This window comes from Geotrypetes seraphini, chromosome 4, assembly GCF_902459505.1.
Source record: "Geotrypetes seraphini chromosome 4, aGeoSer1.1, whole genome shotgun sequence".
NCBI classification, from domain to species: domain Eukaryota; kingdom Metazoa; phylum Chordata; class Amphibia; order Gymnophiona; family Dermophiidae; genus Geotrypetes; species Geotrypetes seraphini.
The window spans coordinates 169,950,336-169,969,800 of NC_047087.1; the positions used below are offsets into that span (position 1 = coordinate 169,950,336).

Consider the following 19,465-nt stretch of genomic DNA (forward strand, 5'->3'; position numbering starts at 1 on the left):
GCAGCTCACATGAAACAACAAAGTACCGCAACAGAGTACAGCACATACATACAAAGTAGTTAGCTTCTGTTCATGGGTCCATCTCTCTCTCTCTCTCCTCTCTGGGCTATGCCAGCCGGCATGCCACTTATATACCTTCATTCAGTAGCCTAGGGTATCACCTAGTTACAGATTACATACTCACTTTCCATTGGTTTGTCACAAGCATCATTTCCATTGGCCATATGGTCTATACACTCATCATGGAGCCATATTGAAGCATGGCATCACCTAGTGTCAAAACTGACCTTTATATTTCCCTGACACTGCATTCCTAATACTAAGGCAATAATTGCTGAGGACAAGCCTCCTCTGTCCTGAGCTTGATTGTAGTTCTGTCAATAGTTCTGATAATTCTTTGGTAGGACATTTTATCCTGTACTGTTGCTTGAGTTTATCCAATGATGGCACAGTCAGTAGATCTCTGCCAGTTACTAGAGCAAAAGTGAATCTCTCATCGAACATATTTCCGCTTGCTGACAGAGAGAAATATGAATGTCCAGAGGCTTGAATTCATAAGCACAATGTCTCTCTTAGAAGTATAACTTTATTTTTTGGGGTCTCAGGGGTCTTCGCATACATTTTCATGCAGGTCTTATTCCCAATTCTTCCTTCGCCTACATTTTCATGGAGGTCTTATTCTCGATTGTTCCTCACCTGTCATCCGGGACCTCCCCCAACATCTCCTCCCCCTCCCCTACATCCCTGCAACATTCTTGGGCCCTCCTCCCACATCCCCGATCCCCCCGTAACTTCAGATGAGAAAACGACAAGAGGGAATCTCATTCCCTCCTGCCTTCAGGGCTGCGTGCTGCAAATGATGGGGCTGCCCCCTCCCAAAGCATCTTGGAATGCAGTGGGAGGGACCAAAGGCCTGATTAGCTCAAAATGAATGCATTAACATCAAGAAGTTCAAACAGTTCAGATTGAAGTTTCTCCTCCACGTCCATCTTGACTGGCAGCACATGCCCCATTTGCCTGATAGTCTATTTTACTGAGCTTTTCTGATGGAGATGTATGGCGTTAAGGTGATGGTGATGGATCTGAAGATATGCCATAAGATTTCTCTGCTGAAAATTCAGGGAAGTCTTCCTTTGAGTGGATGGAAATGTCTGAGTCAGACTTTCCAAAGTACTGTATATACTCAAATATAAACCTAGATTTTGGGGCCCAAAAATGGGGGTCTTGGTTTATATTTAAGTAGGCGCCCACCTGCCCCCCTCCCAGACCTGTTACATGCCTCCCCCGGGCCTACCATAAGCCCTGGTGGTCCAGCGGCGAGTCGGGACAGGAGGAATCCCTCCTGCTTCCTGTTCCGTCCAACAGCAGGTGGATAAAAGCTGGATAAAGGGTAAGTAATAGCCATATTTTGCCATTCTCCTACAGTCCTGTAGTCACCAGAATTAATATCTGGCATCCTGAAGACCCAATGGTTCAAGACTAGCAAGTTTGGCATAAGTTTGTAATAAATATACTTTGCCGAATATGTTCATATGATTGATTTTTTAATATGAAAACTAAATTATTACTGTATTATCATCAAGCCTCCAGTGATTATTTTACTGGAAAGACATGGGGGAGCAGGAGGGGACTGAGCCAATATTTTATGCCATAATCTGAAAAATATCTTTAAAATTACTTCTCTTTGGCAGCTCTGAAATGCAGAGACCTCAAATTAAAAGGGGAATAGAGAGTAACAGCATTATCTTGTTACATCTAATGGGAGGCAGTAGTGTTGGATTAAGTGGGCTCATTATTTTGTATTGTCCCAGAGGAATAGTATGGTAGCAGCAGGAATAGGTTACAGAGGTGGGTAGAGTTTGGAATGGGGTAAGGGGTTCTTGGTTTGGTTTAAATCTTGGCTCAGCTACTAAGCCCTGGCTTTCCACTCTCACTCCCTTGGTTTATATCTGAGTTAATCTTTTTTTTCCCTTAGGAGAAAAAAAGGTTACCTTGGTGTATATTCGAGTATATATGGTATTCTTTTCTAGGTGAATCTGGAAAGGTGTTTTGAGTAGTATATCGAGTGTGTGCCGAGGTGCGGTGACTGTGTGTCAAGGAGCGTTGAGGTGAAATAAGGAATGCTTCCTATACTAATGAAGCATGCATCGAGGGCAACTTGCTCAGCTGGGCCTTTAAGGCCAAATATGCCAACCAGTAGTAAAGCCAGAAAGGACTGTATGCTGTGATCAGGATGTGACCTCTGTATCCCAGCTGCAATACAAATGTCATCATATCACACATCCACCAGATAGAAATACAGTGGAACCTTGGTTTACGAGCATAATTCGTGCCAGAAGCATGCTCGTAAACCAAAATGCTCGTATGTCAAAGCGAGTTTCCCCATAGGAAATAATGGAAACTCGCTTTGATACGTTCCCCCCCCCCCCCCGAGGCCAGCGGCGCTGCTCCCCCCCCCCCCACTCGCAAAGACCCCCTCCGTGCGAACCGGCAGCCCCCGCCCAAACAATTTAAACTTACCCTCCCGTCTGGCACTGGCACGCAGCCCACAGGACGTGCCGGTACCGCTAGAAGATCTTCCCTGCTTCTGCCAGCCTTGAGCATGCATCTGCGCCTGCTCAAAGACTTCTAATTCTCCCTCTCGCTGAGATTCTCGAATCTCGGCAAAACTTCAAGACTCAAAACAGCACTGGCAGGGCCATGAGCAAACCAGGAGAAACAATGTGGGGGGGGGGGGAGAGAGAGGAGACAGAGGGAGAGGCAGAACAAGACACTGAAGGACGGGTGGGGAGTTGGAGGGGACACCTGCAGCATACAGTCACAGCTACGTTGAAGTCCTTCTTGTCCCCTCCCAAGCACCAATCTAGAACCCTCAAATATGGCAAACCTGTCAAAGATCGCAGTTCAATGGGGGAATAAACTTCAGCGGCGAGTCCAAGGACCAGGATAGGACCCAGATCCAAAGAGGAGAGGGGTCTCCTAGCCCCCTTTCCCTCCTCCCATGAGCAGATCCCCTGACACATTGTTGCTCCCTCGGACGGGCTCTCTATTGCCCCGTTCACTCCCCATGGATAAATCCACGAACACATTACTACTACTCCTGCTCCCCCAGGAAGTCTCAGTGGCGCCTCCATTCTCTCCTTCCCGGCCGATCGGATACGTCGTTGCTCACCTGCAGGAGTGCGAACCAGACCCTCTGAGGCTCTGATCGCTCCGAAGCAAACAAAAGGGCACAGCTGACAGCGCCGCGCCACACCCAGTGGGATCCGCCCACAGCGCCCTACTGCTTTCCCATTGGCCGCTCTACCCTTTCAATCCGAGCAGCCCTCTTCTGTTTACCGCCTCACCATTGGTTGGGATTGAAGGGGTGGTGTCTCACCCGCTCACTAAAGCCAGACCCCTTGGCTTCCTTGTGAAGGCTGGTAAGGGAAGACGATTGGTCTGTTTGGATGCCAATTATAATGGGAGGGGCCAATGGTTGGTGGAGGGGGTGGGAGAAGCAGGGAAGATCTTCTAGCGGCACCTGCCAGATGGGGGTAAGTTTAAGTTGTTCGGGCGGGGGGTGCTGGTTCGCATGGTGGGCAGTGCCGGTTCGAGCGGGGGGGGGGGGGGTCTTTGCGAGTGGGAGGGAGCGATGCCGGTTATCGGGGGGAGGGTGCTTGCAAATCGGTCAACACTCGGTTTGCGAGAATGTTTTGCTCGTCTTGCAAAACACTCGCAAACTGGGTTACTCGCAAACCGAGGTTTGACTGTAATTCAGAACCATAAACATGGGCTTATATTTTCACAGATATTCAGCTGTGTCTCGGTGAAGGTGAGAATCAAATAATGATGGTAAATGTGTGCCTAGAAGATATAGCAACCTGGCTTGGAACTAATATATTAAAAATAAACCTTAAGAAGTCAGAAAAGCTATGAGTTACTAGGTAAAACAGAACACTTAAGATTATTTCCTCAACAGAGGGATAAACCATAACACCAAAGAAAGTTAACTTGAGCCTTCAAGTCTTAATGAAAACTAGATTTACGATGAAGTCTCAGATTTCATCTCTAGTGAGGCCAACATTTGGAGGCCTACAAAAATTGAGGTAATTAAGGCCTTTTTAACCAAAGATGATATATATAACTGTGGTCTATACACAAGCTACTCGCAGACTAGATTACTGCAACTGCATTCATTGGGCCACAATCACAACTCCTGCAAAATAATTAATGGGAACAAATGCTAGGGATTACATCTGAAGGTGATGCACCAAGTCCCTACTAAATGGAGAATCAATTTCAAATTATTATAAATCGTATGGAGATACCTTCTGCAACAGGTCAATAGTACCTTTGTCAGATTTTAGCTACAAAGAGCACTTCCCAAGCAAAACCATCCACACAGCATTTGACAAGTTCTCTGAAACTCATTTTCTTTGGAGGCTTATTCACAGAGAAGAATAAAGATCTGGCTTTTTGGAAAGGCATTCCTGGAATTTCCTGTTTAGGAAGGATAGGGTGCGACAAATAGAGGATCGATTAGAGTGTGGGAGACAAAAGGTTGGGGAACAGATTAGTGTTTTACTTTTATATTTTATAAAGCATACTATATGGAAAAAAGTCAGGAAATGTGTGTATACTAAATAGCAGCTGTAAATAGAGAGGTACTTACTGTGGGATAATTTTCAAAAGGGAAAGCATTACATACTTTGCCATTGAAAAGAGATTTGTATTTATTTATTTATACCCCGCTTTTCCCAATGGGGGTCACAACAGAGTACATACACAACAGAATCACATACGGTACAACAAATCAAACATGAATAAAACATAAAGCACAGTTACTTACCGTAACAGGTGTTATCCAGGGACAGCAGGCATATATTCTCACATGTGGGTGACGTCATCTACGGAGCCCCAGCGCGGACAGCTTCTCTAGCAAACTTGATTGAAGTTTCAAGTTTGCTACACTGCACCATGCATGTGCATGCCTTCTTGCCCACTAGAGGGCGCATCCCCACCTCGTGGTCCTCAGTTCCATAACCAGCAAAGAAGCCATCCCCGGGGAGGAGGGCGGGTTGTGAGAATATATGCCTGCTGTCCCTGGATAACACCTGTTACGGTAAGTAACTGTGCTTTATCCCAGGACAAGCAGGCATGATATTCTCACATGTGGGTGACCTCCAAGCCAACCAAAAAAGGGCAGGTGGGAGGATGGCAATTTAGGAAAACAGGTTACGTAACACCGACTGGCCAAACCGGCCGTTGCTTCTGGACAAAGTGTCCAGACAGTAGTGGGAGGTGAACGTATGAACCGAAGACCAAGTGGCAGCTTTACATATATCCTCCACAGGAGTAGACCGGAGGAAAGCAACAGAAGCTGCCCGGACCTTATGCCCCGTGACTCGACCATGGAGCGAGAGACCAGCCTGAGCGTAGCAAAAAGAAATACAAGCAGCCAACCAGTTGGACAAGGTGCGCTTGGAAACAGGATGTCCCAACCGATTAGGATCAAAGGACAAAAACAATTGAGGAACCTTCCGATGAGACTTGGTACGTTGGAGATAAAAGGCCAACGCCCTCTTACAGTCAAGCGTGTGAAGCGCCGCCTCACCAGGATGAGAGTGGGGCTTCGGGAAGAACACCGGAAGAACAATGGACTGATTGAGGTGGAAATCAGACACAACCTTAGGTAAAAATTTAGGATGGGTGCGAAGAACCACCTTGTCATGATGAAACACAGTAAAAGGTGGATCCGCAACCAAAGCCTGCAGCTCACTAATCCGACGAGCGGATGTGAGCGCAAGCAAAAAGACCACCTTCCAAGTGAGAAACTTAAGATGAGATTTGTCGATAGGCTCAAAAGGAGGCTTCATCAGTTGAGCTAACACCACATTAAGATCCCAAACTACAGGAGGAGGTTTCAGAGGAGGATGAACATTCACGAGACCCCTCATGAAACGAGTTACCAGAGGATGAAGAGAAAGAGACCGACCCTCGATATGCCGATGGAACGCCGCAATGGCACTGAGATGCACCCGAATGGAAGTCGTCTTCAGCCCAGACGTAGACAGATGCAACAAATATTCCAGCACCGAAGACACTGGAACCGAACTCGGGTCCAGATGGTCTGAGGAGCACCAGGATGAAAATCTGGTCCACTTCTGGGAATAACAAAGCCTAGTCGAGACCTTGTGCGAGGCTTCCAAAATCTCCCTCACCGACTGAGAAACAGGAACCGAAGTCAAGGGGAAAGGAACCAAGCGGTCAGATGTAAAGACTGAAGATTGGGATGTAACAGCGAACCCCGACTCTGAGACAGCAGAGAGGGAAAAACAGGCAGAAGCAGAGGTTCCCTTACACTGAGTTGAAGGAGCAGGGAGAACCAGTGCTGTCTGGGCCAACGAGGCGCAATGAGAATCATAGTGGCCCTGGTCGATTTGAGATGTACCAACGTTCTCAAGATCAGAGGAAAAGGAGGGAACGCATAAAGGAACCTCCCCTCCCATTCGAGAAGGAAGGCATCGGCCTCGAGACGGTCCCGGGAGTACATCCGAGAACAATAGAGGGGCAGTTTGTGAGTCTCCGGGGAGGCAAACAGATCCACCTGAGGAGTCCCCCAGCGGTCGAAGACCTCGCGTAGAACCCGGGAGTTCAGCGACCACTCATGCGGCTGGAGAAGACGACTGAGTTTGTCTGCCAGACAGTTCCTCTCTCCCTGAATGTAAACCGCACGCAGGAATATGTTCTGGGAGACCGCCCATTCACAAAGGCGCAGGGCTTCCCGGCACAGAGACCAAGAGCCCGTTCCGCCCTGTTTGTTTACATAATACATTGCCACCTGGTTGTCCGTCCGCACGAGGACTACCTGATCGTGTAGCAAGTGGCAGAACGCTCGAGCCGCCAGAAAAATGGCCCGAAGCTCCAACACATTGATGTGACAAAGACGGTCCTCCGCTGACCATAGACCCTGAGTCCGCAGACCGTCGAGATGAGCCCCCCACGCGTACTCCGAGGAGTCCGTGGTCAGGACCTTGCGATGCGGAGGAACGAGAAAGAGCAAACCCCCTGAAAGATTGGAAGAGTCTGTCCACCAACGGAGCGAGCGTCTCAAAGAAGGAGTCAACGTTATGGGGCAAGAGACCGGATCGCAATCCTGACGCCATTGAGAGGCCAAGGTCCACTGAGGAAGCCTCAGATGCAACCGGGCGAACGGCGTGACGTGGACCGTCGACGCCATGTGGCCCAGGAGTATCATCATGCGCTGAGCTGAAACTGTGGGCCTCAGCGAAACTTGTCGACTCAGTCGAAGCAGGGCCTCCAACCGAGGAGGGGGGAGGAAGGAACGGAGGCGAACCGTGTCCAGCACGGCCCCGATAAACTGCAGGGATTGAGTCGGATCCAAATGAGACTTGGGGAAGTTCACTTCGAACCCCAGACGTTGAAGGAAGATGATAGTCTGTTTGGTCGCTGAGATAACCCCCCTCCCTGGTAGGGGCCTTGATCAGCCAATCGTCCAGGTAGGGAAAGACCTGCAGCCCCCGAGATCTCAGGGCTGCCGCAACCACCACCATACACTTTGTGAAGACTCGAGGGGACGAAGCCAGACCAAAGGGGAGGACCCGATACTGAAGATGCCAATCCCCCACCTGGAACCGTAAAAACTTGCGGGAAGCGGGATGTACCGGAACATGAGTATAGGCTTCCTTCAAGTCCAGGGAGCACATCCAATCCCCTTCCTCCAACAGAGGGTACAGAACCGGAAGAGACAGCATACGGAACTTTTCCCGGACCAGGAATTTGTTGAGCTTCCGGAGGTCCAAAATGGGACGCAAGTCCCCTGTCTTCTTTGGGACTAAAAAGTAACGGGAGTAAAACCCCCGTCCCCGTTGTTCTGGGGGTACCGGTTCCACCGCCCGTAGGCTCAACAAGGCCCTGGCCTCCAAAAGGAGAAGGGGAAGTTGGTTCCGGTTGCACGGACAAGTTCCGGGTGGACGGTCCGGCAGCGTGGCTGAGAAATTGAGCGAGTAGCCCTCGGAGACGATCCGGAGCACCCATGCATCGGATGTAATCTCAGTCCAAGCCACATAAAAGGACCTGAGTCGACCCCCGATTGGAAGGGGGGTCGGGCGATATTGCGGAGGGGGCCCGCCCCCATCCGCACAGTCCATCAAAAGGACGGAGCCGGCTTGGACGCTCCCTGCGCTGGAGGTTTCGGTTGTCCCCCTCTACCCTGTTGGGGCGGGCGCCGAGCCAGAGGTCTAGAAAAGGCCGGCGTAGACTTCTGCGGGTATCTTCTCGGGGGCGGCCGGAATGATTTTTGCGGCGGGGGCCGAGGTTTCATCCAGACCAAAGAGGCCAAGGAGCGCTCCTGCTCCGACAAACGTTTGGTCGCCGCCTCCAGGGATTCATCGAATAATTCCGAACCCACGCACGGTAAATTGGCCAGGCGTTCCTGTAGGTTAGGATCCATATCGAGGGTACGGAGCCACGCCAGGCGGCGCATAGCCACCGCAAAGGCCGACACCCTCGAAGCGAGCTCAAACGCGTCATACACCGCGTGGAACAGGTAGAGCCGCAATTGAGACAAGTTGGACATGAAGTTGGTAAACCCCTCTCTATGGGAATCGGGCATGACCTCCCGATACTGAGGCAAGTCCTTCACCATGCTACGCAGATAGGATGAGAACGTAAATGCGTAATTGAGTACCCTGGTCGCCATGAGGGAATTAGAATAGAGGCGACGACCAAACTTGTCCAGAGTGCGACCCTCTCTACCGGGCGGGACCGCCACCGAGACTCTGGAGGGCTGCGTTTTTTTAAGCGCCGACTCCACGAGCAACGACTGGTGTGAGAGTTGCGGTTTATCGAACCCCTTAGATGGAATGGTCCGGTACTTGGACTCCATCTTAGACGGCACCACAGTGACTGTAAGAGGGGAGTCCAAGTTTCTGAGGAAGGTTTGTTGTAATACCTTATTCAAAGGAAGACGAGGAGTTTCCCTCGAGGAAGTGGGAAGGTCCTGTTCCTCGAGGAACTCTTTAGTATATTGAGACCCTGCCATTAAGTCGAGACCCAAAGCTCGTGCCATATCGTGCACGAACCTGGAGAAGGAGGACGTCCTGGCGGGCGGCGAGGGAGTTCGTGACCTCCCCGCCGAACAGAAGGGGGAAGCCTCGCGGGAATACCGCGGTTCCCTGCCAGACCCCGATCCCCAAGAGACCACATCTAGCGACCTCGAAGGGGTCGGGGAGCGCCTACGCCCCGAAGAGCCCTTGGGGGAAGCCCCCGGGGTCCGAGGCACGTCCCATCCGTCTCGGCGAGGAGTCTCTCGAACCCCCTCTCGCGGGGGACCGAAACAGTCGAGGGTTATCGAGGCGGAGCTCCGAGACCCGCAACGACTCACCCTCGAGCGGCGAAGAGCGACCACGTCGTCGAGGAGAACCCCGAGCACATTTGGGCTTCCTCGGACGACGCCTCGCCCGAGGCCGGCCTGAGGGCGAGGAGCCCCGTGAGGACTTCGAGGAAGAGGACGACGATATTCTCCTCACCCGGCGCACCTTGTCCCGAGGTCTAACGCTCCTCTCAGGTTGGGTCCCCGAGGTCGAAGCCGAGGGCAAGGTCGGAGTCGAGGTCGGGGCCGTCCCAGCACCCGAAGTCGAGGGTACCGAGATCGAGACCGTCGAGGCCGGTGCAGTCGAGGCCGAAGCCTGCTGCAACTGCTCGATGGCTCCGGACAGCTCCGAGGTAATCAAGGCTCGGAGCAAGTCTTGGAAAGCCGGGATCCCCATCATGGCCAGTAGATCCGAGGCCGGGGGGTGCTCCCTGGAGGGCGACCTCGGTCTTGAGTATTCCCTCGGGGCACTAGGTTTGGCTACCTTGGCCTGGGCCGAGGACGACCCACCCGCTGTCGAGGAGCCCAAGGATGGCTTCTTCATCGATCCTGGGGCTGAGGACGGAAGCGGGGACTTACCCGAGGCAGGCTTGGACGGAGCAGCAGGCTTCGATGAAGTCGAGGGACGCGGCGAGGTCGAGGATCCCGAGGCCGAGGTCAAGGCTGGGGCCGAAGCCGAGGCCGACGTCGAGGCCTTCCCCGCCGCGGAGTCGACCGCGAAAAGCTCCGCCATCCTGGCACGGCGTCGGCGGAGCGCTCTGGCCTGGAAAGTCGAGCACCTGTCACAAGAGTCTGTCGGATGCTCGGGCCCTAAACAGAGCAAGCACCACCGGTGAGGATCGGTAATAGAGAGCAACCGATCACATCGGGTGCACTTCTTAAAACCCGTCAAGGGACGGGACATGAAAGCCGAAAAGGCCCGAACCAAGAATGGCCCGCGGCCACGGCTCACGGGAGCCCCCGGAGCCGAACGGATCGTAGAAAAACTTGTTGTTTTTTTTTACAAAAACCGACTGAAAAACGATGGAAAAACAATAACCAAGCACAGCGACCGAGCGATAACACCCAGACGCGGTGACAGAAGGCAATGCTATAAGAGCTCAAATTCCACAGGGCTTCTGGCTCCGCGGAAAAAACTGAACTGAGGACCACGAGGTGGGGATGCGCCCTCTAGTGGGCAAGAAGGCATGCACATGCGTGGTGCAGTGTAGCAAACTTGAAACTTCAATCAAGTTTGCTTGAGAAGCTGTCCGCGCTGGGGCTCCGTAGATGACGTCACCCACATGTGAGAATATCATGCCTGCTTGTCCTGGGATAATAGTGATAATGTAAAGCCTCCTAAAATTACAAAGAGGCTACCAGCACCTCGCATCAAGAAAGTTCAAGTCCCATATTTCATCTTACAGAAGAGGTATTTTCTTCAACATTTCTTAAAATTACTCAAAACATGTTTGCTGCCATAAATATCCCAGAAGCTTATTCCACTCCCAAGGACCCACACACGAAAATATGCTAGCTCTAGACTAGATATGGGCAACTCGAGAGCCGGAATTCAATCGGGTTTTCAGGATTTCCCCAATGAATATGCATTGAAAGCAGTGCATGCAAATAGATCTCATGCATATTCATTGGGGAAATCCTGAAAACCCAATTGGATTCCGGCCCTCGAGGACCAGAGTTGCCCATGTCTGCTCTAGACACAGCTAGCCGCAGCTGTTTCACTGTCAAAATATATAGGTCATCGTGAGTTACCGAGCACAACATATGCTGTGGTTTGTATGGCAGAATGCTATCCATCAAATGTTTTGGTGCCTGTGTATACAAAGATGTACCATGACCAGTAATTTATAAAGGATTAACCTATATAGCACATATCTGATGCAAAAGAGGCAGCCTGCTATAAAATCACCCCTATAAAACACTTTCTCTTTAGCTGCTTTTTGTTCCGCAAAGTCAGATAAAATACTCTTTCATAGTTTGTCACAAGTTAAAAATTATGTAAGAATCATTATTATTCCCTAAATTTAAGTCGGTCCTAAAAACTTATTTATTCAGTTTGCCTTCAATGATAGCCTATGAAGCTCAGGGGTTTCAAGGGGCAACTGACTGTTAAGCTTGCCACCTTTTACTAAGCAATGTTAGCGAGTGCCACGCGGCAACTGCACCGAAGCCCAAAGGGATTTAAAGGGTTTCAGTGCGGTTACTGCATAATCACCTGAGTAAAAGGGTGCCTTCATTAGTTAACTTTAGTGAATTGTATGGATTTTCTTTCTCCTTTTTTATGTATTTACTCTCAGGATGACTGTGTGATCCCTAGTTCCTTTTTTTCTTATTAAATAATGAATTTCTTTTCCTCATTTTATTTGCCTGTATATCTTCAAGAAAGGGCAGTATATCAAATAAATAAAACCATAAACCTTTTAATTTGTTATGGAATGTACAATTGCTTTACTATACTGAGAAGGATTGCTCAAGACAAAATGATGAATTTTTCTTGTCCGAGTGACACCCACTGGAATGTTTCCATCTCTCACCTGAGGCACGCTTCTGGGATGCTCGTCTCTTTGACCTGGTGGGGATTATTCCATGCATCTTGATCAGGTGGCGGCTAAGGTGATGTTTGCGGCGGAAGGTATAACCACAGGTGGAGCATTCAAACTTTCCCCTGGTAGTATGAGCCTGAACATGAGCTTTCAACATCATCTCTGTCTATAGGAGCATAAGATGTACCTTAAGTCAGGATTTTTGCAAAACCTTTTGTTTGCTTCCTATGGCATATTTTAGATGTAATATTTCAAACTGAATAGACTGAACAAACATAGGACAGAAAATATTTATCCGATTTTTTTCTGTTGATCTGTGTTGCATTTTCCTCTGCCTTTTCATTTACTTATAAAAATACTGATTTTGTCTTTCATCCATTTTTTTACTCTTCCTCCCTCTTTACCAAACTTCTATATTCAAGACAGCATGGGTCAAACGCAGAGAGTCTCAAAGGGATATGAAAAGATTGCAGAGCTTAGTAGTTGGCATAGATGGGCAGACCAGTTAGACCATATTGGTCTTTATTTGCCATCATTTTCTCTCTTTCAGTTTTTCATTTTCTCCTTCAATAATTCATTTTACAAATGCAGAGAGAAAAGAAAAGGTTGTAAAGAGAGGTTGACATAAGGGAAAAGGAATCTTTAGAGCAGTGCTTCTTAACCCAGTCCATTGCGTTTTCAGAATATCCAGTGCCTCCTTGGTAGCATATCAATTCATGTATATGCATTGTAGAAATCCTGAAAACCTTACTGCCAGGTATCTACAATGCATATGTATGAGATTGATATACTACCAAGGAGGAACTGAATATGCTGAAAACCCAATTGGTTGGCTGTGTTCTAAGAACTGGGTTGAGAAGCACTGCTCTAGGGTTTCTTTTTCCCAACCTCTCCCTCTGCAGCTTTCTCTCTTCTCTACATAATTTCCTCATTTAGCCCCCCCCATTCATCTTTTCACTAGCCCTTTCTCCCTGAAGCCTTCCTGCTTCTGATGACAGATAAATCTGCAGTCTTGCTCCTTCCTGATAATTACTAGGCAATAGGAAATTATTTATAGATGCCATGGCAACCTGACACTAGAGAGTTGCACGGGGACAGAAATAAAACCCGTCCTCACTGGAATCGAATCTGTCCCTGCAAGTAATCTCTTCCGTATCCATACATAAACTACAGAAGTAGATACACTTACCCCTCCATATTCGCGTTTTTTGATCGAAGGCCCCGCTCCCAAATTTACATCACAGGAAATCGCTGCTCCCGGCGTTGCACAGAGAAAATCGGTGTTCCCAGCAATGCACAGGGAAAATCGATCATCCCAGCTGCACTTTCTTCACTGGAACAGGACAGGTTATTTGGGTTGTGTGTCTTTTTTTTTGTTTTTTTAACAGAAAAACCGCAAATAACATACGAAAAGTTATTTGCGGGTTTTCTCTATTTACTGCCTTGCAGTTCCCCTATCACCACGAATGTGGAAGAGGAAGTGTATTTACTTCTGCTACTGAATTAGAGAACTGCAAGGGAATGACTGAATTAGAGAGCTGCATGGAAATGAGATCAATAGGAATCCTGCAGAGATCCCCTCCAGGTTCTTGGGGAGTTTGCAGGGATCCCATCCAGGTCCGTAGGGATGGGAGTAGTTAGTTTGGGGCTTCTGCAGGTGTACTACCTTCTTCCAAGCCCAGCCGCCTTAGCTCTCTAGGCCTGCCGGCAGTGTTCCTTTCTATACACTACCGGCGACTAATCTAGAAGCCTTTCCTCCGACATGTTTTGCATAAGAGGGAAGCTCTCTCTCTGAAGCAAAATGCAAAACACGTCAGAGGGAAGGCTTCCTTCTGATGCAAAATATGTCAGAGGGAAGGTTTCTGGGTTAGCTGCCGGCTAACTGTATGGTTCCACATGAATGACTACTTCGGAAAATTGCAAGCCATGAAATCGAGGGTGAAATACTCATGTGGATTAAAAACTGGCTGGAGCATAGGAAACAGAGAGTGGAGGTAAATGGACAATACTCAGACTGAAAGAGTGTCACCAGCAGGGTGCTGCAGAGCTTGGTGCTTGGACCCGTGCTCTTTAACATCTTTATAAACGATCTGGACATTGATACGACAAGTGAGGTGATTAAGTTTGTAGATGATAAGTTATTCAGAGTCGTAAAGACACAGGGGGATTGTGAAGATATACAAAGTGACATAATCAAGCTCAAGAAATGGGCAGCGACATGGCAAATGAGGTTCAAAGTGGATAAATGCAAAGTGATGCATGTCGGTAACAAAAATCTCATGCATGAATACAGGATGTCCGGGGCGGTACTTGGAGAGACCTCCCAGGAAAGAGACTTGGGAGTTCTGATCGACAAGTCGATGAAGCCGTCTGCACAATGTGCTGTGGCGGCAAAAGGGCAAACAGAATGTTAGGAATGATAAAGAAGGGGATCATGAACAGATTGGAGAAGGTTATCATGCCGCTGTACCGGGCCATGGTGCCCCCTCACCTGGAGTACTGTGTCCAGCACTGGTCGCCGTACATGAAAAAAGACACAGTACTACTTGAAAGGGTCCAGAGAAGAGTGACTAAAATGGTCAAGGGGCTGGAGGAGTTGCTGTACAGTGAGAGATTGGAGAAATTGGGCCTCTTCTCCCTTGAAAAGAGGAGACTGAGAGAAGACATGATCGAAACATTCAAAATACTGAAGGGAATAGACTTAGTAGATAAAGACAGACTGTTCACACTCTCCAAGGTAGGGAGATCGAAAGGGCACTCTCTAAAGTTGAAAAAGGATAGATTCCGTACAAATGTAAGGAGGTTCTTCTTCACCCAGAGAGTGGTGGAGAGTTGGAACACTCTTCCGGAGTCTGTTGTAGAGGAAAACACCCTCCAGGGTTTCAAGCCTAAGCTGGACAAGTTCCTGCTAAACTGCGACGTACACAGGTGAGGCTGGACTCATTTTAGAGCCCTGGTCTTTGACCTGGGGGCCGCCGTGTGAGCGGACTGCTGGGCGCGATGGACCACTGGTCTGACCCAGCAGTGGCAATTCTTATGTTCTTATGGGGGATCTGGGAAGCATAGGCATTGGAACAATATTTGTAGTCGGAGGTCATAAGTGTCAGTAATGGCTCTCCCAGCTCCACCCACCTCGCCCCTCCACGGCCGCCGTAATTTTAAATTTTCGGGCAGTCTGAAGCAGCAATAAGGTGAGCCTGCTGCCATCAGCCTGCTCCCAAACCCTTTATTCTGCAGCATCCTCCCTAAACAGGAACATGGTCACTGCAGAATGAAGACTTCAGGGCCAGATTGATGGCAGCAGGCTCGCCTCATTGTCGCTGCTGGGTGCCTGAAGATTTAAAATTACGGCAGCCAGGGATGAGGTAGGTGAGGGAGTAGGGAGCTAGAAAGAGAAAGGTCATGCTACAGGATCCCGCTTGAGGGGGTAGGGGTAGCTGGGGTGGCAGGGAAAGACAGATACTACACAGGCTGGGAGGGGGTTGGAAAGGACATATGATACATGAGTTGGGGGGAGTTAGGGAAGGAAACAGATGCTGTCCATGGGGGAGGAAATAGAAAGGGAGAATAGTTGAACATAGCTGCATGGAATGGGAGGGAAACAAAGATGGTGTACATGGGGCAAGAAAGAAAGGAGAATGATTGTACTTAATTAGTGGTGGAAATGAGGGAGGGAGAAATTTTGGATGTTGTGGTGAAGAGGGAAGGGTGGGACCGATGGAAAGGGTTGCAAGAAGGAGAAATGTTGAACATGATGGTGGAGGGAAGGGAGAAAGAGATGCAGCATTGTGTGAGGGGGTTAATAGAAGGAGAAATGTTGGGCATGGGGCTGGTGAGGAAAGGCATTAGATGCTGTACAGGAGCCAGGGGATGAAAGAGGGAGAAATGTTGAACATGATGGTGGAGGGAAGGGAGGAAGAGATGCAGCATTGTGTTGGAGGAGGGGGAAAGTCAATAGAAGGAGAAATGTTGGGCATGGGACTGGTGAGGAGGGGCAAAAGATTCTGTACAGGGGATGAAAGAGGTAGAAACGTTGAACATGATATTGGAGGGAAGGGTTATTCCATGTCAAATGATCAAGGGCTCCCTGCATGACCATCACGGATTTTGATAAAACTTTATGCACAAAGTCCCACATGTATCAAACGAACTTTGGTAAAGTTTTAGTTTCGCCTGTGGAATATTCGTGGAGATATAGCCGTTTGTTTGACCCCATACTGCAATGACATACAGTACGACAGTGACATTCTGACAACTTTGAGACACAATATCTCACGAGCTATGTTTCCAAAAAAACTGAAACTTAGCTACCCTGCACAACTTTTGGAGCTCTATTCAGTGCTACCAATAATAATTTTTGTCGAGCACTGAGTGAATAGCTGAATTACAGTAAACTTGGCCGAAAAAATTAGTGCTCCAAAAAAAGTCAAAGTTTGACATTACTTAGCTCCCACAATAATTGAGTAATAAATGCGAAATTTGGCGCATAATGTCTCAGTACAACGTTGTTTTCAAAAGTACAATTTCAACCTCCAAGCTCTTTCCATTAGTTTACAAATTAAGTGTAAAGTTGCTAATTTGTGTAAAAAGGCCAAAAATAGGGTATTTTCAGCCTGCTTTTACAGAAAAATACCTTTCAGAAACTCTTTCAAATCAGTCTCATTAGAAAGAGCATATTTCAAACCCCCTAGAAAAGTTGTCTTATTTTTCAACGCAGGTTAGCAATGCCCGAAAAAGGGGGACAAAGTTGGGAGATGTCACCATGGCAACGGCCTACGTTTCAACTTACAATTATGTCACTTTTCACACTGTTTTTCCCTGTTTATTTTTACTCAAGCTTTGGGTACAATTATAGTGTTCTTAATTAATGATTATTCCTAACTAGAAATTGAGGTGATAATTTTGTTGCATGCAGATCACAAATTACAACTTGTTTTCTTTTTCAGATCCACATTATTATTAATTCAGTTTAAAATGGATGCCAACGAATCGACTAATAATAATCCTTTTCTGCCAGACTGTGCCATTGGGCAAAAATTGTTGTCAAAGTGTCATGACGGCACATTTTATTCTAAAAAATGTGGGCTCATTTTTTTACATAATTTGTCAACCGATGAAAAATTGCTTATCACTCGGCGCTCTGAAGTTGAACTGATGGATAAAGACCAAATCTGCCTCCACCACAAAGCAAAGTATCTCGACAAATACGAATTAAAGCAAACATCGTGTTGTAATCCATTTGAAAAGAAAAATCACATTGTTCAAAGTGGATTGTTAAAAGTCGATCTTGCCATGTCTAATGATTTTAGAAAAGTGGCAAAAATAAATATCAAGCCAGGTCAGAAACTTTGCAGTAGGTGCAAAGCCCAATACGTTTCAATGAGTGAAGCTACTGCAGCATCTTCATCTTCAGACGATTTTGATATCAGCATCTCCAATGCAGTTGATCAAAGCTTGACTGCTTTAGGAACCTCTCCATTGAAAATTCGAAGGTTAGCTAGTAGAGATAAAGCCGGCTATGTGATACGAAAAATTGAACGTGTGCAGAATGTGATAGCCAAGAAGATTACATCTGCTGCTGGAGTTTCAGCTGAAGAAGTTGGGCCGTCTCGTCAGTCTGTAGAATGCAAGTTATGTGAAGATTACACTGACCTCATTGAAGAAATGAAAACGAAAATTGCAATATCCAACAGGTCAATGAAAGTTCAATTATTGACAATGGCCCCAAAAAGTTGGTCAATAAAGGAAACAGCAATGAAGTTTGGCATTTCAGAGCGCATGGTCAGAACAGCCCAAAAAGTAAAGAAAGAGAAAAGCATTTGTTCTATACCTGATGCAAAAATTGGCAAGTCCCTTCCAAAAGAAATTGCAAATAGAGTTCAAGATTTTTACGAAGACGATGAATTCAGCAGAATATGTCCTGGCAAAAAAAGATTGCATTTCAGTCCACCTCAATGGTTTAAAAGTACAAAAGCAAAAGCGGCTGCTGTTGTGTAATTTAAAAGAGCTGTACGTGGCGTACTGTAACAAATACGGAACTGAAATTGGTTTTTCCAAATTATGTGAGCTCAGGCCAAAGTAGTGTGTAACCGTTGGTGCATCAGGTGCACACTCTGTGTGTGTCTGCACGATACATCAAAATGTAAAGCTCATGCTACAAGGCACCAATGTCAAAGAGAACTACAAAGTTCTTATGGAAAAAACTGTGTGCGACCTAAATGTCAAGGACTGTATGCTACAACGATGTCAAAACTGCCCTGGTGAAGAAGCACTAACAGCATACCTGGAAGAAATATTCAAGGATTTAGATCCAGAAGAATCAATAGAATTTAAGCAATGGGTTCACGCTGACCGTGAAACATTAGAAACAAGCGTACTAACCATGGACAACTTTATTGAAAGACTTGCAAGCAAGATTTGGAAGTTGACAAGCCACCATTTCATTTCAAAACATCAAAGTGAATATTTGAAGATGTTGAAGACAGGCTTAAAAGAAACGGAAATGATCGTTTTGATGGATTTCGCTGAAAATTACTCATTTGTTGTACAGGATGCCGCCCAAGGCTTTCACTGGGAAAATTCACAAGCTACGGTACATCCTTTTGTTGCATATTACCTCAATGAAGTGGGCACATTGCAAGTTGTAAACTGTTGCATTATTTCTGATCATATGCAACATGATACGATATCTGTACATGTGTTTATTCAAAATTGATCGAATTTTTGGTAACTCAAACAAACATTACCAAAATATACTACTTCAGTGACGGCTCAGCTGCACAATATAAAAACTACAAGAACTTTGTGAATTTGTGCAATCACAGAAATGATTTCAACATTGAGGCTGAATGGAATTTTTTTGGAACTAGCCACGGAAAATCACCCTGAGATGGAGTTGGTGGAACAACTAAACAACTGGCTGCCCGGGCTAGCCTCCAAAGACCATCAACGGATCAAATATTGACGCCAAAGGATCTATTTAACTTTTGTGACCAAAATATACACGGAGTTAAATACATTTATGTTCCAAAAGAAGAAATTGAAGAAAGCAAAAAGTTTCAAGAAGAAAGATGGCATCTTCCCCGATCCCGCAGGAGGACAACTTACATAAAAAGACACAGCGCCAGCACTCGCCATTTTCCAGCACGACCGGGCCGGCGTGGGAGCCCTGCTCCGCCCCCCCGATCCCGCAGGAGGACAACTTACATAAAAAGACACAGCGCCAGCACTCGCCATTTTCCAGCACGACCGGGCCGGCGTGGGAGCCCTGCTCCGCCCCCCCGATCCCGCAGGAGGACAACTTACATAAAAAGACACAGCGCCAGCACTCGCCATTTTCCAGCACGACCGGGCCGGCGTGGGAGCCCTGCTCCGCCCCCCCGATCCCGCAGGAGGACAACTTACATAAAAAGACACAGCGCCAGCACTCGCCATTTTCCAGCACGACCGGGCCGGCGTGGGAGCCCTGCTCCGCCCCCCCGATCCCGCAGGAGGACAACTTACATAAAAAGACACAGCGCCAGCACTCGCCATTTTCCAGCACGAC

The 19,465-nt window shown here is 47.7% G+C and overlaps 1 protein-coding gene across 1 annotated transcript in view; it reads right to left on the minus strand.

Moving 5' to 3' along the window:
* LOC117359553 (zinc finger protein 888-like) overlaps nucleotides 1–19,465 on the minus strand; it is a 62,386-nt gene that overhangs the window by 8,567 nt on the left and 34,354 nt on the right. The window contains exon 4 of the mRNA XM_033942525.1: nucleotides 11,911–12,085. Within this exon, the coding sequence (XP_033798416.1) occupies nucleotides 11,911–12,085 (175 nt within the window). The remainder of the gene's footprint in view (nucleotides 1–11,910; nucleotides 12,086–19,465) is intronic.